Genomic DNA, 23,945 nt, shown 5'->3' on the forward strand with positions numbered 1-23,945 from the left:
CTGACTACTGGAAGGGAAAAGGAAAAGAGCGCTAGCTCAGTAAAGAAGGAAACCTACGAAAACACGGAGGAGGAGAGGAGTTAAAGGGGATTTGACACTACGTTTAAGCTCTCGCGATAGTTCGAAGAATGACGGCTTATTCTCAGCTCCCAAGAAGTCCAAGACGTTGCCGAAGGACAGAAGAAATAAAGCTCTCGCGAGTTCTGAGAGTTTTAGGGAAACGCGATTAACCAGAAGACCCTAACGCGATTTAGTCATTTATACGTAAGAGGGGTGGTGCCGGGAGAACGTAAGAGGAATACACAGAACGGACAACGCTGGACCGAAGGTGGAAAGCTCCGGTTTCTTGGTTCGCTTCTGGCATGAGTGAGCTTGAGCGGGTCCACCAGCAGGTAAGGAGAAATGTGCCTTCTGGGCTGTTTGCGTGCTCCCCCTTCCCTGCTTAAGGTAGCCTATGGCGTAATGGAAACTAGATGCCTTGAAGGAAACTCTGTGGCTTGAGGTGAGTGGGAGTCTAGGTGGTGAGAAAACCCAATTAAGCTTGTGCAGAGGCGGCGGCAGTATTGCCGGCTTTCACTGTTACTAGGGACAGGCTCGACTCAGGTATCTTACCCGGCTGCCCACAGTGGCGGCTTCTGTATGTGTGCGCGTGCAGTCTCCCAGAGGTGCACGTGTGCTGCGATAACTAATTAGTAAATGGATGGAAGTACGCGAAAGGGTACGAGAGGCTTGGTTGTCATTGGTCGGCCTTGATTAAAGCTTGGAAGTGTCGTTGGTGTGCGCATGAGAGTAGTTGGCGGCCGCGGAATGTGAGAGCGTCGGGAAGGAGTGAGGCCGTCTCTTAGCGGTAATGGCGGCGGCCGCTTTGTTTAGGCTGTTTGGCTGTGCCTCGCTGTTGTCGGGTAACAAGCCTCAGGCCCACCCGATCTGGGTCGGTGGGAGCGGGGCCGCCGAATGACTGACTACAAAATAAACTATGAAACGGTTATTTAGTTTTGTCTCGCGGGCCTTCTGCCTCCTTGTAATAGCCGGGTGCTGCCGATAACGAGGCCATGTTTAGGTAGTGGAAAGTTTTGTGATGCAGGAGAGCCGGAAGAGTCACTAGAGGAGGGAACAATGGCCTCTGTGTGCCTCCCTTAACCGGTGACTGGAGGTAATGGAAGCTGGAAGCAGGCTGGAAGACTCTTGGGAAGTTAGGAAGGTAGTACTGCCCTGCTCCCTCTCCTAAATCAGTGAAGTCGCGGGATGACTGTTTAGCCGTGGGCCGTGCGTATTTGGGGAGTGGTACAATGTGGTGTTCATGTTCTTCTGTTAATCGTTCAACTTTGGGGTTAATGAGACGAAAAGTACTCGGACAGTGGATCAGCTGAGTAGATAAGGTTTTTGTTACTGACTTTATTGTGACTAAGGAGAGAAACCTTGAAATAGTCAAAGCTAAGGATTTCCCTAATTAAGTAGAATACATTTTTCGCCAAAATACTGGGAATGGGGGAAAGGATACGTAGTCTGAGGAGCCAGGAGAGCTACTCTATTTCATTTTTCTCTATTTTCTCCAGAGAAACAGTAAATGAGTCGTTTTGCACTTTCAAGGCACACCTTATGTCTTCCACATTTAGTAGAAGGAATTTATAGAGCATAACTTTTTACACAAACTGAAGAACTCCTACTAAATTGTGCAAGAATCTTAATGACACTAATTGTTCCTAAATTTTAGTTACATGTATATTTAAGGGATTTGATAGATCTCACCGCTTGCTTTTATGAGGATGTTTTCCTGCTAATGATGCGTTATGTTAAAAGCCTGCAATTTTGTGAGATTTGACGTGTTTAAAAGAGCACAAAAGTTGAAAATAAATGTAGAGCAAAGGCATTCACACTTGTAAAATTACCTGTGCAAATGGAATCTGTTTAACTCTCGAAAAACTGCACCCCGCGGCTAATTAGAATTAAGTAATAAACAAATTAGTCCAGGAAAAGTTGTGATAACTAAGATTTAATGCCTTAATGTTGACCCTTGGTGTAATTTGGTAACGTTATCTTAAACTTTTACTCAGTGTTTATAAACGTTATTGTCTTAGTAACATTTGGTGACAGTGCTCTTTGCTCTTCGTGGGTTGTTGTTTTTTTTTGGTGTATATAACTGTTCTGCTTCTAAATAGAACTTAATTAAGCTTCTTTGGTTAGTTACAGTGCAACAAAGCGGAATAACCATTTTCTATGGTGTTGAAATCTCACCAGTGTGTTGGCAGGTAGGAACTGAGATTGAAGACAGACTTTTACAAGAATGAAATGTCAGTTGTGCCACACTATAATCCCTGCAATGCGAGAAATAACTGCTTTTCAGTTGAATGATCCAGTGTTAGTAAAGTGCCACAATGCTTAACTGCCAGTTGGTGATGAGGGGTGGGTTTCTGCTTAGGGATTAACCGAATTGAATAGTTGATCAGTCTTGAGATAGGGTTATTTAAGGAGATTGCAAATTGTGCTAAACGTTTTTTGGGTAGATGTTTTTAGGCTTAAAAGAATACCAAGCAGAAAACCAGTGGCTTTGAGAAATGATTAACAATTTAGTTTGATAATTAAAGATCTTTTAGTAAGGAAAATTTTTGCAGGGAAAATTGCTTTAAATGAAGGTGTTTGAACTATCTGTAGTGGGATGCTGGCGTCCTGCCTCTTGCATTTGTCCTTTGTAGGGTTTATAAGTAATTTTTAGTATCTTTGGTGACAGTAACTACATTTTTCTTGGTGAGTAGTTCATAATGGGTATAAGTATTGAATCACTATGTTGTACAGTTGAAACCAGTAGTATATTGTGTATCAACTATACTTAAGATTTTTAACAGCTGCAGACAGGGCAGCTAGCCTATATATAGGGTTAAAGGGAATGTAAGTCTTGAGATTTGTATTTTGTTTGTAATGCTATCTATACTTGATTTTTACCTTAGTAGTGTAGTAATGCGTGTGTCAGCATGTGAAGTTTTAATATCTTATCTTTCAGTTTGCTGGTCTAGATCTGAAATCCTCTGATAATCAAAGTGAAGGAGGAATTACAACAAGCAGTAAGTAATTTTTTTCTCTCTAAAATCTTCATTAGCTTAATGTTCACATGTCATTGTTTTTGCTAATTTTAATTGAAGCTTTTTTCCCTTCTGTTTTCCACATGAATTACTTTGACAAGCCTGGACAGTAAGAGACTTGTGGTTCTATTTGAGTGGTAACTTGGTTTAGAAGAAAATTAATGTAGTACCAATACATTTTTACTGTTGTTTCCTGGGCAAGCAGGAAGGAGGTGGGAGACATGTTCTATCTGTGAAATTACCTGAACTGTTACCATATTGTTCAGAACCTGTATTTGTTTATGTGTTAAAGTTACTGCCATTTATTTCCCATGAAGAATCTGAGACAAATAGAACTAGGCTGTATGGGTTGTTAGGTGGTAGTGAGAATTTAAAATGTCAGCTGTATGGTGGGGACTTGGTGCTGGGAATCTAGTAACCACCATGTTGCTCATGTAATTATATGACACCAAAATAAAATAAATAAAATGTCAGCTGTATTAAATTCTTTAAAATCTTTCTATATCTTTTTGTTATCTCTTGAAATATTTTGTTCTTTGGGGGAGCAGAGTTGGTTTGATTTCCTGTTTTGAGGACTTCATAGACATTACTGTTTGGGTAGGGAGAGGAATTGGTGGTGGTTTATCATTTGGCAGCTGATCTCACCTTGGGCTCAGGCTTGCAGGAAAGCAGTGGATACCCTTCAAAACTTCAAGTATATGGTTAGTTCAGGTAATGTTATTTGCCATTATATGGATAATTTAATTCTAACGGATTGGGATACTTAATTCAGTCGGAAAGTTAGAGATTAAAATTTGAGTTTTAAGGTATAAAACTGACTTTCTTCTTCTACTATGTAGATTAAGTGTTTTTATTCCTTGGTGATAGACCAGGCTGTTCACTTACAAACAATCAAGGTAACACACACTGTTCTTATTGTCATTTTCCTTTCCCTGCTCTTTAATCAACTTGGACTTCATTTATCAGAATAGAAACAAAGCCTTATTTTTGGGTAATTGGAGTTGATTTAGTGCATTTTTTCCCCTCAGATCTGTGTTTTTTGTTTGTCTGTTTGTTTGGTATCATTAATCTACAATTACATGAGGAACATTATGTATACTAGACTCCCCCAATCACTAAGTTCCCCCCACATACAATATTACAATCACTGTCCATCAGCATAGTAGGATGGTGCATGTTTTATTTTTTTTATTTTAATTTTGTTATCATGAATCTACAGTTACATGAAGAGCATTATGTTTACTAGGCTCTCCCCTACCCAGGTACGCCTCACAAACCCCATTACAGTTACTGTCCATCAGCATAGTAAGATGTTGTAAAATCACTGCTTGTCTTCTCTGTGTTGCACATCCCTCCACTTTCCCACACCCAGGACATTATACATGCTAATCATAATGCCCCCTATCTTCTTCCCCGCCCTTATCCCTCCCTACCTTCCTGTTCTCCCCAGTCTCTTTCCCTTTGGTAACTGTTAGTCCATTCCTGGGTTCTGTGGTTCTGCTGCTGTTTTGTTACTTCAGTTTTTCCTTTGTTCTTATACTCCACATATGAGTGAAATCATTTGGTATTTGTCTTTCTCCTCTTGGCTTATTTCACTGAGCATCATACCCTCTAGCTCCATCCATGTTGTTGCAAATTTTAGGATTTGTTTTCTCCTTATGGCTGAATAATACTCCATTGTGTATATGTACCACATCTTCTTTATCCATTCATCTACTGATGGACACTTAGGTTGCTTCCATTTCTTGGCTATTGTAAATAATGCTGCGATAAACATAGGGGTGCGTCTGTGTTTTTCAAAGTGGAGTGCTGCATTCTTAGGGTAAATTCCTAGAAGTGGAACTCCTGGGTCAAATGATAAGTCTATTTTGAGCATTTTGAGGAACCTCCATACTGCTTTCCACAATAGTTGAACTAATTTACATTCCCACCAGCAGTGTAGGAGGGTTCACCTTTCTCCACAACCTCGCCAACATTTGTTGTCTGTCTTTTGGATGGTAGCCATCCTTACTGGTCTGAGGTGATATCTCATTGTGGTTTTAATTTCCATTTCTGTGATAATTAGCGATGTGGACCATCTTTTCATGTGTGTCTTGGCAATCTGAATTTCTTTTTTGGAGAACTGTCTGTTCAATTCCTCTGCCCATTTTTTGATGGGATTATTTGTTTTTTGTTTGTTTAGGTTCGTGAGCTCTTTATATATTTTGGATCTAAATCCTTTATCTGATCTGTAATTTACAAATATATTATCCCATTCTGTATGGTACCTTTTTGTTCTATTGATGGTGTCTTTTTCTGTACACAAACTTTTCAGCCTAATATAGTCCTACTTGTTCATTTTTGCTTTTGTTTTCCTTGCCCGGGGAGATATGTTCAAGAAGAGGTCACTCATTTTTATGTCTTGAGAGATTTTTGCCTATGTTTTTTTCCAAGAGTTTTATGGTTTCATGACTTACATTCAGGTCTCTGATCCATTTTGAATTCACTTTTGTGTATGGGGTTAGATAGTGATCCACTTTCATTCTCTTACATGTAGCTGTCCAGTTTTGCCAGCACCATCTGTTGAAGAGACTGTCATTTCCCCATTGCATGTCCATGGCTCCTTTATCGAATATTAATGACCATATATGTTTGGGTTAATGTCTAGAGTCTCTAATCTGTTCCACTGGTCTTTGGCTCTGTTCTTGTGCCAGTACCAAATTGTCTTGATTACTATGTTTTTGTAGGAGAGCTTGAAGTTGTGGAGTGAGTTACCCCTCCCCCACTTTATTCTTCTTTCTCAGGATTGCTTTCGCTCTTCGGGGTCTTTGGTGTTTCCAGATGAACTTTTGATCTATTTGTTCCAGTTCGTTGAAGAATGTTGTTGGTAATTTGATAGGGATTGTATCAAATCTGTGTATTGCTTTGGGCAGGATGGCCATTTTGACGATATTAACTCTTCCTAGCTAAGAGCATGGGATGTGTTTCCAATTTTTAGTGTCCTCTTTAATTTCTCTTAAGAGTGTCTTATAGTTTTCAGGGTATAAGGCTTTCACTTCTTTGGTTAGGTTTATTCCTAGGTGTTTTATTCTTTTTAATGCAATTGTGAATGGAATTGTTTTCCTGCTTTCTCTTTCTTTTGGTTCATTGTTAGTGTATAGGAAAGCCACAGATTTCTGGGTGTTAGTTTTGTATACTGAAACTTTGCTGTATTCCAGTATCAGTTCTAGTAGTTTTGGAGTGGAGACTTTTGGGTTTTTTATGTACAATATCATGTCATCTGCAAAGAGTGACAGTTTAACTTCTTCTTTTCCAATCTGGATTCCTTGTATTTCTTTGTTTTGTTTGATTGCCGTGGCTAGGACCTACAGTACTATGTTAAATAACAGTGGGGAGAGTGGGCATCCCTGTCTAGTTCCCGATCTCAGAGGAAAAGCTTTCAGCTTCTCGCTGTGCAGTATAATGTTGGCTGTGGGTTTATCATATATGACCTTTATTATGTTGAGGTACTTGCCGTCTATACCCATTTAACTGAGAGTTTTTATCATGAATGGATGTTGAATTTTGTCAAAAGCTTTTTCAGCATCTATGGAGACGCTCATGTGGTTTTTGCCTTTCTTTTTTTTTTGATGTAGTGGATGATGTTGATGGATTTTCAAATGTTGTACAAGCCTTGCATCCCCGGGATGAATCCCACTTGGTTGTGGTGTATGATCCTCTTGATATATTTTTGAATTCAATTTGTTAATATTTTATTGAGTATTTTTGCATCTACATTCTTCAGGGATATTGGTCTGTAATTTTCTTTTCTGGTGTAGTCTTTGCCTGGTTTTGGTATTAGGGTGACGTTGGCTTCATAGAATGAGTTTGGGAGTATTTCCTCCTGTTTTACTTTTTGGAAAACTTTAAGGAGAATGGGTATTATATATTTTCTTTATGTCTGATAAAATTCCGAGGTAAATCAATCCATCTGGCCTGGGTTTTTTTTTCTTGGGTAGGTTTTTGATTACTGCTTCAATTTCATTGCTGGTAAAGGATTTATTTAGATTTTGTGTTTCTTACTTGGTCAGTCTTGGAAGGTTGTATTTTTCTAGGAAGTTGGCCATTTCTTCTAGGTTTTCCAGCTTCTTAGCATATAGGTTTTTATAGTAGTCTCTAATAATTCTTTGTATTTCTGTTTGTTCCATCGTGATGTTTCCTTTCTTGCTTTCTTGTTTCTGATTCTGTTGATGTGTGTTGTTTCTATTTTTCTTAATAAATCTGGCTAGAGGCTTATCTATTTTGTGTATTTTCTCAAAGAACTAGTTTAGTTTCATTGATTTTTTTTTTCTATTGTTTTATTCTTCTCAATTTTGTTTATTTCTTCTCTGATCTTTATTATGTCCCTCCTTCTGCTGACTTAGGCCTCTTTTGTTCTTCTTTTTCCAATTTTGATAATTTTGACATTAGACTATTTATTCGGGTTTGTTCTTCCTTCTTTAAGTATGCCTGGATTGCTATGTACGTTCATCTGAAAACTGCTTTAGCCGTGTCCCACAGAAATAGGGTCTTTGTGTTGTTGTCATTTATTTCCATATATTGCTGGATCTCCATTTTAATCTGTTCATTGATCCATTGACTGTTTAGAAGCATGTTGTTAAGCCTCCATGGGTTTGTGAGCCTTTTTGCCTTCTTTTTACAATTTCTAGTTTTATACCTTTGTGGTCTGAAAAGTTGGTTGGTAGAATTTCAATCTTTTTTAATTTTCTGAAGCTCTTTTTGTGGACTAGTATGTGGTCTATTCTGGAGAATGTTCCATGTGCACTTGAGAAGAATATGTATCCTGCTGCTTTTGGGTGTAGAGTTCTATAGATGTCTATTAGGTCCATCTGTTCTAGTGTGTCGTTCAGTGCCTCTGTGTCCTTACTTATTTTCTGTCTGGTGGATTTGTCCTTTGGAGTGAATGGTGTGTTGAATTCTCCTAAGATGAATACATTGCATTCTATTTCCTCTTTAATTCTGTTAGTGTTTTTTGCACAAATGCTGGTGCTCCTGTGTTGGGTGTATATCTATTTATAAAGGTTATATCCTCATGGTGGACTGAGCCCTTTATCATTATGTAATGTCCTTGTTTATCTCTTTTTACTTTCTTTGTTTTGAATTCTATTGTGTCTAATACTATTACGGCTACACCTGCTTTTTTTTCCCTATTGTTTGCATGAAATATCTTTTTTGGATGGTGTATTTTTTGAGGATATTTTCTTAGGCTTTTACAGTGATGGTCATACATGTGTATGTTATAATTCATGCAAGTTAACTAAGAGATGGCCCTTTTTAAATGTTTGTTAAGTAACTATGAGTAACTGAACTGAATTTGATATGAGGAATTTTTTCTTAATCCATGTTGCCAAGATTGCCAGGCTTGTCTCCCACCCTTCAATTTTAGGGTAAAAATTATATTATTTAAGCAATAATTGATTTTTCGGTATTTATTCCCTACTGCAAAACAACGTTTAGAGGAGGCTTTAAAGCTTGTTTTTGTAAAAAGCTGTGTGTTGGATGTTATAATGTGCTTTTAATTTTTTTTTCTCTTAGAACAGAGTTCTATACCTCCTCACTTAAGGAACAGAGAAGCATCTAAAGGTAGGTGATTAACAGCAACTTTGTATCCAACTTTTTGTACGTTTAGAGATGAGTTAGCTTAGGGAAAATGAGGTACCTGGGAAGTCTGTACACATTTTCTCTTGTTCAAGAACAAGCATTTCCTAACTTTGAAAAGGTTCATCTAATTTTATGTAATTCAGAGTTACTTCTTTTCACCCACTTTCACTAGTATAATTTTACTGTTAACAGTTCCCACCAGTCTGCGGTTGTATCTGTAAACATTGACAACATGATTGATTTTAATTTGAAAATGGGTATGTCTCTATTAAATATGTATATTAAAACTGCACATGTATTAAGCCACCTTATACAGGTTTACTGTAGAACAGTTAAATGCAGGAGTACAAGCTTGTGCACACTTAGTAAGTTGGATAGATTCTCTGATGTTAGCTTTTTGCCTGAACTGCTTCATTTGAAAGGTTTGCTTAAAATGTTATGAAAATCCTGAATATATTTTACTGTTTGTTTTTTAATGTACAGTGGTGAAAGCTTATTAAATATATTGTTAGAATGATTTGTATGACTGAAATTTTTGAAAGAAGGGAAAGGTCAGGAAAAATATTTAAAGCTGAAAGGGAAGAATAAAGACTGGTAAATAAGTAAGGGTAGGGGGGTGTTTTAGGAAGGGAGAAGATAAACTATAGCTTGAGGTCTGTGGTTTTCCTGAATGAAACTTTTAAGTGTGTATAGGTCTACCAGAAGGTAATTCAGCTAATGCTGGGTTTTTTTTCAAAGTAACTGCAGAGTTATGAAAAGGGTTAATGAGTTCTCCTCAGTGTATCTTGCTGGCATAGCATCCAGAGTATATTAAGTGTTTTGAAATGGAGTTGTCAGTACCTTCAGGAGTTTTTTGAACAGATCTTAAAAATTCAACAATCACCCTGCTAATGGCTGTGTCTCATCCATCTGGCAAATGGTGGAGCTACAAATTTAATAAAGTGTCTGATTCTCGTCTTTATCAGCTTGTGGTGTAAGTTTACTCTTAACTTTTCAATGTCTGTAGATGAGCCTTAGAGACATGTCCAATTAGGAAATTAGGCAAGGGAGGTATTGAAGTTTTCTTTTTTCCTTGATATACTTGTGTTCTCACCAAGCTTGATCCAGCATTGTTGTACTCTAGTATTTGACAGTAGTTTATGTAAGTATACCTATACAAATAACGTGCACACCAATTGTTACTTTGGTTTTCTAATACTGAAATGGGGAGATGCTTACCAATACCTCATGCAAGGTAAATTGAAAAATAGAGAGATCTTCATGAGAATGGATTGAGGAACCTTTCTGGAAGATCCGAGGGTGTTAAAAGTTTTAACAGATGGACATGTTTACTAAATTTAGGGTTCTTACTGAAAACTCTACCTGCTGCAAATGTTTTGTGGTTTATTCCTTGAGGATCATTTGAAAAAATCCAGTGGTAGTTTTTGAATACAGATAGCTTCATTTTATATATAGGTACGTCTGAAGACATTTAAAAGTGCACTGGAGTCAAATAGAAATATCAAAACTGCTTTTACGAGTCAAATAGAAATATTAAAACTCCTTTTACACTATTTCCATTCACTTAATTTATTTCTTGTAAGAGTAACTAGAACAGTGCTTATGTATTGAAGATGTTCAACTGACTTCTCATATTTATATCGCTGCTGATAAAGTTCCTACCAAGTTGCCTTCTCCAAGTCTTCTAATTGACTAAGTCCTGTTTTCACAATGCCACTTATTTTCTACAGAGAGCCCATAAGAAGTAGACAAAGCATAATTCAGTGCCTGGAATTTAGTGCTTCAGCCATTATAAAATTTGAATTTTTTGTCCTATTATATCTGACCTGTTTCTTACTAATCACGTAGTGTATCTATTCTGTTTTTTGTTTCCCTAGGCCACTAACAGTACCTGAGGCTAATTAACCTTTTGTTACACTGGGAATTCCAGAAAGGGTATATTGTCTGACAATAATATGTATTTTTATTTTACCAACTTTTGTATTATGGTTTGTGAGGTATTTAGGGGTGGGCATAACTAAAATGCTTCCGTAGAGCTACCCTAGCTACTTGCTTACTTCTGAAGGTAAAGATTTGGGAGAGGCACTTGAAATTTCTCTGAGAGAGCAGTCTCAGCTTTTAAGAAGATTATCTGTGGTCTTTTCAAAATAATCTTATTGGAATAAGCCTAGGTTTTAGGAGTATAGCAAACCATGACACTTGAATGGAATATAAACTGTGTGTTTTATGGTCAATGTAAAAGTAATATACTTTCGTTACATGTAAACTTAATTTTAAAGGGGGTGTTCATTTAGTACATTGATGTTAAGACCATAAGGTTTCCTTTTTCCCTTCAGTAATTTCTCCTAGAAAAGAGGACTTAAGGCAAGAAAATGACTATTTGCTGGTGAAAACCTACTACCTATAACTTTCAGTTCTCTTTTCCAGTGATTTTCATGAATAATCCATTGACCCTTGGTGTCCTACAGGGATGAAATTTAAAAAGAAGACTGTGAAAACCTCCTTATTTGGAAAGATCAGAATTATGTCATATTTTTTTTCTTTTTCTGTTTGTTTGTTTGGGGGGATTAGATGATAGACACCGGTCAGGTTGGAGTTGTAAAGATAAGGATGCCTACTGCAATTTTGGGTCTCGAGATTCAAGAGAAAAGCCCATTTTCTTCAGTGATCATGGATGTAGATCAACGGGAAGGTAAATTATTGTGTTATTTTGTTGATCTTTAGTCATCCTTAATGGAACATTCTTCTATTGCAAATTTAAGCAAATGTTGGTTTACTATTGTTAGCTCAAAGATCTTTACTGATTTAATATTTTAATTTACATGCACTAGAAATATGCAATTTGATAGTGTTATTTTTATTTGTTTAATCATTTATGGCTTTTTGTGTTGGTTTAAACATTTTTTATGATTGCACAATTTTGATAAACTGATCTTACGAATTTAATATCTGGTTGCCCCTGTATTATTTTTTACAAACAAGACTAAGATTCCTTCTTTTCTTCCTGATCTTACATTTTTGGGTTTATCAGTTTCAAAATTCAGATGTAAAGTTTATAGTAGTTAAATGTATTGTAGAACTTAATTCTTAGCATGTGAGACTTGTTCTAAGCCGCACAATTGTAGAAAAAGGAAAGAACAATGCTGGTTTTCTAAAGCTGAAAATGTATCCATTATGTATAACCATTGGTTAAGTAGAAGACCTTATTTCACAAATTGAGATGTTAATATTGAATTTTGGCATCTTAAATGTCCTTGTGACCAAAATGTTTAACTAATATATACTTCTAGAAAGATGATAACATGGCTTTGGATAAATGACATATTTTGGCAAATTGCTTGTGGTTAGGTTTGATGATCGTGGACGAAGTGGCTATGATGGTTTTGGCAGTCGTGAAAGGACTGGCTTTAGCAAATTTGAATGCAGTGGACACAGTCGTTGGGGTGACAGATCAGATGAGGATGATTGGTCAAAACCACTTCCACCAAGTGAACGCTTGGAGCAGTAAGTTTATGAAAGGTGTTGATTGTTATGACAACGTACTAGCTAGTATAATATGCATTATAATAATTTGGTTTCAGGGAACTGTTTTCTGGAAGAAACGCTGGGATTAACTTTGAGAAGTATGATGATATACCAGTAGAGGCAACTGGAAATAACTGTCCTCCACATATTGAAAGTGTAAGTTGCTTTGTGTTACTTTTTTAACAATTCTTTATTAAAGTTACTACTGAAAACTTCATTGGATTATGAAAAAGGAGAGACTGATATTTTTTAATGTTACCATTATCAGTAATCTTGAAATAAAAAATGTGTCTAATGAAGAACCAACACTATTTGTACATTAGTCCGCTTTCTTAAAAAATAACATGACGATTTTACCTGAAATGAAAGCAGGTGTAATCTAGTCATGAATAGGTAGGCATTCAGTTGGCTTCTTCCATTCTTGTATTATCAAACAAATTACAATGGATAGTGTATTTCTCATCTTATGTACATTTGATCTGGTTAAATTTCTTTACATTTCAGTGATGTTGAGGTGGGAGAAATTATCATGGGGAACACTGAGCTTACTTGTTACACTCGTCCAACTCCAGTGCAAAAGCATGCCATTCCCATTATAAAAGAAAAAAGAGACTTGATGGCTTGTGCCCAAACAGGTAAGCTCACTTGATGAAGTTTAAAAGTCAGTATCTTACCTAGACTAGCGCTAAAAGTAGTACATTGTGTAGGGGTACCTGAGTACTGTGTTTATTAGCTTGATTTTGAGCTAGGTAAAGGCTAGTTGGTGATGTCTCTTTTTACCTTGTGTCTTTGGATCCTTTGGATGAAATCAGTGTGTCTCATCAGGGTATCTTGGGGAAATCTGTAACAAATTGTCAGTTTGATACTGCTGCAACAGAACAAGGGAAGATCCTGTGATCCATAAAAATTAGGTTGGGGAAAAGGAAGAGAGTATTTTGGGAATTGGGGAATGGAGGAGGGCAGGAATAGTAATTTATTCTTAATTTAGGTTGGGTTAAAGATGGCAGAACAGTATTAAAACTTCTGTTTGGATGTATTACAAATTTTGAGTCATTTGAATTTAAAGTTGATGTAAGTTTTCTCAATCTCTGTCATATATGTATTATACGATGTGTATAGTAAGTTTTATAACAGTTAATGCACATTTCACAAACTAACTGCTTCAGGTGTCCACTTGGTGGAGAGGTTTTAACCAACCGTCCTCGTCTGATTTGTCACACTGATTGTGTCCACTGTGTTCATATTTGGCTAACCCAATCATATCACCATGCTTGCCCATCTTTTATACCTAATTGTGGCCTTTAGGTTAACGCCACTGCCTGCTTTCTCAATGAGTTTTCCTGAAACAACTACAGTTTTCCAATGGCAGAGACATACTGGCCCTGAGAACCCTCTTTTGGACTCTTCGGAATTGCTGACTCCTGCTTCACATTCCAACAGTGTATATACCAAAAAAAGTATTGAAGTGGAAGTGGATGCAGGATTAAGCAAAATGGTTGTTTCTGTGTAAATTAAAATGCAGAGAATTGAATAGTGCATTGTATAAAATGTTCACAGAAGTTCCTCGGCTGGCACTTTTTGCTTAGCTGTGTAAATATACCATGTTTTCCAGAAAATTAGGCATAGAGTAAAATTTTCATAGAGTAAAATTTTCTTAACACAAGAGGGTGTTTGGAATACTTCATAAAATGTTTTTCTTACAGGCTCTGGAGAAACAGCAGCGTTTCTCTTACCCATCTTAAGTCAGATTTATGGAGATGGTCCAGGCGAGGCTTTGAGGGCTGTGAAGGTAAAGAAATCCTTGTAAGAAGTTTTTTCATTGGAAGACTTACCAAAAATTTGTTGGGACCCTTCTTTCTAAGTGATGCCAAGTGTACTTTATTTTCATATTTAAAATTTTGTTTTCAGTCTGATTATCCAACAGAAAGCCAGTTTTGCATGTAATTTTTAAGTAACAAAGGGAATTTTGATGTCAAGAATTTTTTAAAGAATGAACAAATTTTGGGTCTTTAAGTTTAATTCATAAAATTTCTTCTTAGGAAAATGGAAGGTATGGATGCCATAAACAATACCCAGTTTCCTTAGTTTTAGCTCCTACAAGAGAACTGGCTGTACAGATCTATGAGGAATCCAGAAAAGTAAATATGCATTTTACTTATTGTTGCTATTTTTAATTAGTGATACATTTCTGACTACCCAATGAATCCTTTGCTTACAGTTTTCATACCAGTCTAGAGTTCGACCTTGTGTGGTTTATGGTGGTGCTGATATTGGTCAGCAGATTCGAGATTTAGAACGTGGGTGTCACTTGTTAGTTGCCACTCCAGGGCGTCTCCTGGATATGATGGAAAGAGGAAAAATTGGATTAGACTTCTGCAAGTAAGTTAATTTCTGTATCTGAGATGTAGCTTTCTTTTGATATCATTAATCTACAATCACATGAGGAATATTATATTGCCTATACTTCCCCCATCACCAGGCCTCCGCCGAAAACCTCATTACAGTCAGTTTCCATCAGCATGTTAAGATGCTGTAGAATCACTACTTCTCTTCTCTGTTGCAAAGCCCTCCTCGTGCCACCACTCCCCATATTATACATGCAAATCATAATGCCCCTGTCTTTTTAACCCCCTTATCCCTCCCTTCCCACCCATCCTCCCCAGTCCCTTTCCCTTTGGTAACTGTTAGTCCATTCTTGGGTTCTTGGGGTCTGCTGCTGTTTTGTTCCTTCAGTTTCTTCTTAGCTCTTCTACTCCACATACGAGTGAGATGATTTTGTACTAGTCTTTCTCCTCCTGGCTTATTCCTCTGAACATAATAAACTCTAGCTCCATCCATGCTGTTGGAAATGATAGGATTTGTTTTCTTTTTGCAGCTGGATAATATTCCATTGTGTATATGTACCACTATCTTCTTTATCCATTCATCTCCTGATGGACACTTAGGTTGCTTCCATTTCTTGGCTATTGTGAATAGTGCTGCGATAATCTTAGGGTTGCATATGTCTTTTTCAAACTGGGCTGCTGCATTCTTAGGGTAAATTCCTAGGAGTGGAATTATTGGGTCAAACGGTATTTCTATTTTGAGTTTTTTGAGGAACCTCTGTACTGCTTTCCACATGGTTGAACCTAATTTACATTCCCACCAGCTGTGTAGGAGGGTTCCCCTTTCTCCACAACCTCGCCAACATTTGTTGTCATTTGTTTTTTCGATGCTGGCGATCCATACCGCTGTGAGGTGATATCTCATTGCGGTTTTCATTTGCATTTCTTTCATGACTAGTGATGTGGAGCATCTTTTCATATCTCTGTTGGCCATCTGCGTTTCTTTGGAGAACTCTGTAGTTTAGCTCCTCTGACCATTTTTGGATTAGATTATTTGCTTTTTGTTTGTTGAGGTGCACGCGCTCTTTATATATTTTGGATGTCAACCCTTTAATCGGATCTGTCATTTATGAATATATTCTCCCATACTGTAGGATTCCTTTTTGTTCTATTGATGGTGTCCTTTGCTGTACAGAAGCTTTTCAGCCTGGTATAGTCCCGCTTATTCATCTTTGCTTTTGTTTCCCTTGCCTGGGGAGATACGTGCATGAAGAGGTCTCTATCCGGTTCCGCTGGTCTGTGGGTCTGTTGTGGTGACAGTACCAAATTGTCTTGATTACTGTGGCTTTGAAGTAGAGCTTGAAGTTGGGAAGCAAAATGCCCCCCACTTTATTCTTCCTTTTCAGGACTGCTTTGGCTGTTCGAGGTCTTTGGCGGTTCTATGTGAATTTTAGAGTTGTTCCAGTTTGTTAAAGAATGCTGTAGTATTTTGATATGGAGTGCATTAAATTTGTAGACTGCTTTAATGAGTTTGGCCATTTTGACAATATTCATTCTACCTGGGCAAGAGCATGGGATGAGTTTCCATTTGTTAGTGACCTCAGTTTCTCTTAAGAGTGTCTTGTAGTTTTCAGAATAGAGGTCTTTCACTTCCTTGGTTAGGTTTTATACCTAGGTATTTTATTCTTTTTGATGCAATTGTGAATAGAATTTTTTTCCGATTTCTCTGTCTCCAAGTTCATTGTAAGTGTATAGGAAAGCAGTAGATTTTCTGTGTATTAATTTTGTATCCTGTAACTTTGCTGAATTCAGATATTGGTTCTAGTAGGTTTGGGGTGGAGTATTTAAGTGTTTTTATGTACAATATCATGTCATCTGCAAACAGGACAATTTGATCTGACCTCTTCTTTACCAATCTGGATTCCTTGTATTTCTTTGTTCTGTCTAATTGCTGTGGCTAGGTCCTCCAGTACTATGTCGAATAACAATGGGGAGAGTGGGCATCCCTGTCTTGTTCCCAATCTTAGTAGTAAAGCTTTCAGCTTCTCACCGTTAAGTATGATGTTGGCTGTGGGTTTGTCATATATGGCCTTTATTATGTTGAGGAACTTGCCCTCTCTAGCCATATTGTTGAGAGTTTTTATCGAGAATGGATGTTTAATTTTGTTGAACACTTTCACAGTGTCTGTGGAGATGGTCATCTGGTTTTTGTCTTTCTGTTTGTTGATGTGGTGGATGATGTTGATGGATTTTCGAATGTTGTACCATCCTTCCGTCCCTGGGATGAATCCTACTTGGTCATGGTTTATGATCCTCTTGATGTTTTTTTAATTCTGTTTGCTAATATTTTGTTGAGTATTTTTGCATCTATGTTCGTCAGGGATGTTGGTCTGTAGTTTTCATTTTCTGTGGAGTCTTTGCCTGGTTTTGGTATTAGAGTGATGCTGGCTTCATAGAATGAGTTTGGAAGTTTGCCCGCCTCTTCTATTTTTTGGAAAACTTTAAGGAAAATTGATATTCTGTCTTCTGTGTATGTCTGATAAAATTCTGTGGTAAATCCACCTAGCCCGGGGGTTTTTCTCTTGAGTAGTTTTTTGATTACTGATGCAACTTCGTTGCTAGTAATTGGTGTCTTTAGATTTTCTCTTTCTTTCTTGGTCAGTCTTGGAAGGTTGTATTTTTCTAGGAAGTTGTCCATTTCTTTGAGGTTTCCAGCTTGTTAGCATCCAGATTCTCATAGTATTCTCTAATAATTCTTTGTATTTCGGTGGGGTCCGTCGTGATTTTTCCTTTCCTATTTCTAATTCTGTTGATGTGTGTAGAATCTTCTTTTTCTCTTACTAAGTCGGACTAGGGGCTTATTTCGTTTATTTTCTGAAAGATCCACCTCTTCATTTCATTGATTTTTTCTATTGTTTTATTCTTCTCAATTTTATTTATTTCTACTCTGATTTTTATTATGTCCTTTGTTTTGCTGACTTTGGACTCATTTGTTCTTTTTCCAGTTTCAATAATTGTGACTTTAGACTATTCATTTGGGATTTTTCTTCCTACTTTAAATAGGCCTGTATTTCTATATACTTTCCTCTTAGAACAGCCTTCGCTGTGTCCCGCAAAAGTTGGGGCTTTGTGGTGGTGTTGTCATTTGTCTCCAAATATTGCCTGATCTCTTTTAAATTGGTCATTATCCATTGATTATTTAGGAGCACGTTGTTAAGCCTCCATGTGTTTGTGAGCCTTTTTGCTTTCTTTGTACAATTTATTTCTAGTTTTACACTTTTGCGGCCTGAGAATTTGGTTGGTAAAATCTCTACCTTTTTGAATTTACTGAGGTTCTTTTTGTGGCCTCATACGTGGTCTACTCTGGACAATGCTTCATATGCACTTGAGAAGAGTGTGTATGGGTGTAGAGTTCTATAGAAGTCTGTTAGGTCCTTCTGTTCTAGTGTGTTGTTCAGTACCTCTGTGTCCTTAGTTTCTGTCTGGTGGTGATCTGTCCTTTGGAGTAAGTGGTCTGTTGAAGTCTCCTAAAATGAATGCATTGCATTCTCTTTCCTCCTTTAGTTCTGTTAGTATTTGTTTCCCATATGCTGATACGCCTGTGTTGGGTGCATGTATATTTATAATGGTTATATCCTCTTGCTGGAATGACCTCATTCTCATTACATAATGTCCTTCTTTATTGCTTTTTACTTTCTCTGTTTTGAAGTCTATTTTGTCTGATACTAGTACTGCAACACCTGCTTTTTTCTCCCAGTTGTTTGCATAAAATATGTTTTTCCATCTCTTGACTTTTAGTCTGTGTATGTCTTTAGGTTTGAGGTGTGTGTGTGTTAAGCAGAATATAGATGGGTCTTGCTTTTTTATCCATTCTGTTACTCTGTGTCCTTTGATTGGTTTATTCAATCTGCTTACATTTATGGTGAATATTGAAAGATATGTATTTATTGCCATTGCAGGCTTTAGATTTGTGTTTACCAAATGTTCAAGGGTAGCGTCTTTACTACCTGTCTTACAGACTTCCTTATTAAGCTATTATACACACAGTCTGATGATGATTTCTCTCCCTTCTTATTCCTCCTCCTCCATTCTTTATATGTTAGGTGTTTTATTCTGTACTCCTTGTGTTTCCTTTGACTGCTTTTGTGCATAGTTGATTTTATTTTTTGTGTTTAGTTAGTGTTTGGTTGGTGTGCTTTCTTTGCTGTGATTTTATTTTCTGTGGTGACATCTATTTAGCCTTAGGAGTGCTCCCATCTAAAGCAGTCCCTCTAAAATACCCTGTAGAGGTGTTTTGTGGGAGGCAAATTCCCTCAACTTTTGCTTTTCCGGAAATTGTTTAATGCGTCCTTCATATTTAAATGATAATTGTGCTTGATACAGTATTCCTTGTTCTAGGCCCTTCTGTATCATTGCATTAAATATATCATGTTGTTATCTTCTGGCCTGTAAGGTTTCTGTTGAGAAGTCTGATGATATCCTGATGGTTTTCCTTTGTAGGTGACCTTTTTTCTCTCTCTGGCTGCCTTTAAAACTCTCGCCTTGTCCTTGGTCAATGCCATTTTAATTATGCGTCTTGGTGTCCTCCTCCCTGGGTCCCTTGTGGTCTTCCAAGGTCTGAGAGACTATTTCCTCCCCCAGTTTTGGGATGTTTTCAGCAGTTATTTCTTCAAAGGCACCTTCTGTCCCTTTTCCTCTCTTCTTTTGGTACCCCTTTAATGTGGATATTGTCCCATTTGGCTTGGTCACACAGTTCTCTGAATGGTCTTTCATTCCTGGAGATCCTTTTATCTCTCTCTGCCTCAGCTTCTCTGTGTTTCTGTTGTCTGCTCTCTGTTCCATTAACGGTCTCTGGCACCCCAGCCAGTCTGCTCTCAAGTCCTTCCAGAGATTGTTTTATTTCTGTATTCTTCCTCCTAACTTGATCCTTTAGCTCTTGCATATTTCTCTGCAGGTCCATCAGCATGGTTATGACGTTAATATTGAATTCTTTTTCAGGGAGTTAGGTTAAATCTATCTCTCCAGGCCCTCTCTCGGGCACCAAGAGTAATTCTGGACTGCACCAAATTCCTCCGCCTTTTCATGGCGGTAGAGGAAGCTGTAGGCAGGTAGCGCTTGTGTCACAAAGTCCTCTCCTGCTTGTTGGTCACCTTGCCCTTCTCCGCTGCCTGTGCCGGTTACCCACACACCAGGAGCAGCTTCTGGTTTTATTTCCTGAGCTGCTGCAGGCGGTGCAGTCATCGGGGCATCCCCGGGCCCTGCGGGGAGAGGCAGGCACACTGGGTGTGCTCTCCTGCGATAACGGCTACCCTTCACACCCTGTCCCAGCTTCCTCTGTCTGTGCCGGGCTGCCACATGCCGTGGAGCCTCTGAGTCTGTCCCCGGTGGCTGTGGAGGAGGCCCTGGGCAGCTGCTGTGGGCGCAGCTACTCTCAGGCTGCTCCCCTGCTGTGGCAGGACCACTCGGGAAGGGTAATTGACAGGAGGCTGTTTAACCACCATGAGGGGCTTCAGAACTGCACTTCTGCTCAGAGTGTTAGTGTTTATGGTGCCTGAAGTTCCCCAGGATACCCAGCTGCTGGTCTGAGTGTGGCTGGATGCTGTGAGGCCTCTTTCTCTTTACGTCTTTCAAAAAGCACTCGCTTTTCTTTTGTCCCTAGGGCACCAGCAGTGGCAACCTGCTCACATGTTTTACTGTTGCGTTTCCCTAATATCCAGCACACCATGTACTGTGTGTCTGTGCTCCCGGTGAGGATGACTAGGGCTTGGTATTTAGCATACCTGGGCTCCCTCACCCTCCTCACTCCAACTCCTCTCCTCCCGCTGGTGGGCGGGGGTTGGTGGAGTGCTCAGCTCCTGCCGGTCCTCAGCTTGTATCTTACCCCCTTCATGAGGCGCTCGGTTCTCGCAGCTGTAGATGTAGCCTTACTGTTTGTTGTACTGTATCTTCTGGCCTCTCTTTTAGGAATAGTTGTATTTGTTGTATTTTCAAAAATATATATGGTTTTGGGAGGAGATTTCTGCTGCCCTTCTGTCACCACCATCTTGGCCCCTCCTCTGAGATGAAGCTTTTTTAATATTAGTGGTCATTTTGTAGTGATTTATTAGTATTTAGATTAAAACATGAATGATTTTAACTTTCTACATAGTCTTTGAAAAATAACAGTTAGCCTGTATTGGTACAGAGTCAAGTAATAATCTCCTTTGCTTGTGTGACTTAAGTGTATTTCATGTGTTACTTTGTGTAGTAAGAGTGTTGGATAAATGTATCAAGCTTAATTAAAGACACAACTATATTCAACTGTAAGTTTCTCATCAGATCCTAAATTGGGTGTTTTTTTGTAACAGATACGTAGTGTTGGACGAAGCTGATAGAATGCTGGATATGGGATTTGAACCTCAGATACGTCGTATAGTTGAACAAGGCAGTATGCCACGGAAGGGTATTCGCCACACCATGATGTTCAGTGCTACCTTTCCTAAGGGAATACAGGTGTTGTTTTTTTAGAAAAAATACAACTTCCTTTTTTAGAACGTATTTGTTAATAAGTACTTGAGTGTCTTCAGACACTTAAAAAGTTAGAGTAATAATACTTCAGGCTTTTATTTTTCCCTTTTTTCAGTGGCTTGCTCATGATTTCTTGGATGATTATATCTTCCTGACGGTAGGCAGAGTTGGCTCTACGTAGTTGGGTGGAAGAGTCAGACAAACGGTCATTTTTGCTTGACCTCTTAAATGCAGCAATTAAGGTGAATTATAAGTAGTGTCAGCTAGGTGTAAGAAAGACCAGTTTGGCTCTCCTTAGCCTCTACCTTGTCTTTCACTTACCTTCTTAAGTGTTAAGTTTTTATTAGCTCCATGTGCTTGTTTACCTAGCACAAAATGAAAGCCAGTTAATATTTAGAAAAGGTAATTACACCTGTTGCTGTTAGTAAACAAAATCTTACATACAATTTTTCAGGGAAGGATTCACTGACGTTAGTGTTCGTGCAGACCAAGAAGCGTGCCAGTTCTCTCGAGGATTTCTTATCCTGTGAAGGATATGCTTGTACCAGTATTCATGGAGATCGATCACAGAGGGATAGAGAGGAGGCCCTTCACCAGTTCCGTTCAGGAAAAAGCCCGATTCTAGTGGCTACATCCGTGAGTACATTTTTGTTTTTGGGTTATGCATGTTTGACTATTGCTTTCTTTTAACAAAAGTTATTTTTCAGGTGGCAGCAAGAGGATTAGACATTTCAAATGTGAAACATGTAATCAATTTTGATTTGCCAAGTGATATTGAAGAATATGTACATCGGATTGGTCGTACAGGACGTGTAGGAAACCTTGGTAAAGTGTTTTAGTTTGACACAGAATCTGAAATACTAGAACCTTTATTTTTAAGGGAAGGTTGGACATGACATCAATCAGGTGTCAGATAACAGTTATTTGTATTCCAGTTTAACTTGAATTATAACGTCACATTTTTGAGTTGTAGTTATTCTGCATATAAGTAAAAACACTGAGCAACTTCACAGGAATCCAGGCATTATATACATATTTGGACTCTTGTAGGCCTTGCCACCTCATTCTTTAATGAAAGAAATAGAAATATCACAAAGGATTTGTTGGATCTACTTGTTGAAGCTAAACAAGAAGTGCCATCTTGGTTGGGAAACATGGCTCATGAACACCACTGTAAGGGCAGCAGTCATGGACATTCTAAGAGGTACGGATTGTTTCCAGCCTTCTTATTTTTCTCTATGGGGGTTAAGTAAAATACTGTGCACAATTCGCATACTTGGATAAGGGATGGCCTTAGGAAGGCTGAAATGGAGTCAAAAATGTTGATGTTAACTGTTCAGGTCTTCAGGAACACTATTTGAGGAATTGATCACATTGGAAACTGGTTTGAAAAATCAGAAATAGTGGGTCTATGGACAGAATTGTCATTTTATTGAATTTCTTGTTCATTAAAAGAATTTTTCCTTTTAATAGTAGATTCAGTGGAGGAATTGGTGCCAGAGACTATCAACAAAGTAGAGTTTCCACCAGTTCTGCCTTTAGTAGTAGTCATGCAAGCAGCAGCCACAGTGGTGGAGGTGGTGACAGCAGCAGCAGAGGATTTGGTGGAGGTAACATAATTTTTTCCATTTCATATTTTTGGCAAAGACTTCTTTTTTTCAAAGAATAAATTAGTGGAGAAATTTAATTTCTAAAGAACACAAAATCCAATTCTGTAGCTATCTTTTAAAACGTTTATATTTAAAGTACTTGAGAAGAAAAGTTACTTAAAAGTGCTGGCTGAATTTTTTTTTTAACATCTCTTGACAGCTAATTTTGGAGGCTTCTGCACTACTGATGGACATGGAGGAAATTACAGCTTCCAGGGTGTCAGCTGCTGGGGCAATTGAATCTGCTTTACAACAAAGTCATCCTTGTAAACAACCTCATCTGGAAACCACATGTATCTTAGCCAGAACATATCGTGTAGCTTTAAGAACTGCTGTCCAGTTACCAACTGTGATTGTCCTGAAAATTCAACGGAGCTCAAAGACACAAGAAGAAAACAGTAGTCAACAGTCTATTAATAAAGTTGATTTAAAGATTTAATTGATGTAGCTTGGATTAACCCCCCCTCCTGCTTATTCCCACCCCAAACTGCATTTATACTTTTTTGACTAAGGATCGTTTGTTAATTGTGACTTAAACTTAGGACAACTTACTGTTTTGATGTCCTTTTGGCTCACTAATGCCCAAAATGTCAATCGTTCAAATAAAGATACTGAAGTTGGGTTAAAATCAAACCTTGGCACACAGGTCTAATGATGTCACTTAGCAGGAATCATCAATTTGATATAAATGTAAAGGAAAAAACTTGGGCAGTGGCTTGTGTTGAGATATTTTCATAAAGGAAGACTGGGAAGAAGAACATCTTAGTGCTGAATTAGTTCAAAATGTGGCGAATTGTACTAAGTGATTTGCTCACTCTATTCTGGTTTGGCATTTAGAACTTTTGAGCCATTGCAGCTATGTTGAGGTGGCAAGTACAAATGTATCCGTATATATTTCAAAACATTCTTCAAGCATTTTTCAAGTAATACAACTCCTCTTGTAACGTTTAGGGTAAAGTCAGGCAAATGTGGGCATACTATTAGGAAAAGTGAAGAGGTTTGATAACAAGTGCTTGGAGGGGATTTCATCTTAATTAGATGTTTTTGATGCTGGCCATGCATGAAATTTAAATAGTAGATGACTGACCCATGGCAATTTACCAGTCCTCTTTATGGGTTAGAATTTAGTCTTTAACGCATGCTAGTGTTGATGTTTCTTGGTCAAGAGGATATAAGCAGGATTATACAGCAGGCTTTAATACAGACTCACATTAGTCTGTTAAAACTGCACTGAAATGTTAAAA

General features: G+C 38.0%; 1 protein-coding gene across 1 annotated transcript; it reads left to right on the forward strand.

Annotated features, from left to right (window-relative positions):
- The first annotated feature begins 850 nt into the window (after positions 1-850).
- LOC130682184 (ATP-dependent RNA helicase DDX3X-like) lies at positions 851-23,065 on the forward strand. The gene is given in 19 exon segments (XM_057496330.1): positions 851-931; positions 2,999-3,059; positions 8,631-8,678; positions 9,090-9,095; positions 11,268-11,388; positions 12,045-12,200; positions 12,278-12,391; positions 12,726-12,856; positions 13,925-14,010; positions 14,261-14,359; positions 14,440-14,600; positions 20,893-21,037; positions 21,168-21,229; positions 21,231-21,294; positions 21,512-21,688; positions 21,760-21,877; positions 22,103-22,256; positions 22,526-22,662; positions 22,862-23,065. Coding segments are annotated over 19 exon segments (2,001 nt in total). The 3' UTR covers positions 22,942-23,065.
- Positions 23,066-23,945: the final 880 nt, after the last annotated feature.

This window comes from Manis pentadactyla, chromosome Y, assembly GCF_030020395.1.
Source record: "Manis pentadactyla isolate mManPen7 chromosome Y, mManPen7.hap1, whole genome shotgun sequence".
Lineage (NCBI taxonomy): Eukaryota > Metazoa > Chordata > Mammalia > Pholidota > Manidae > Manis > Manis pentadactyla.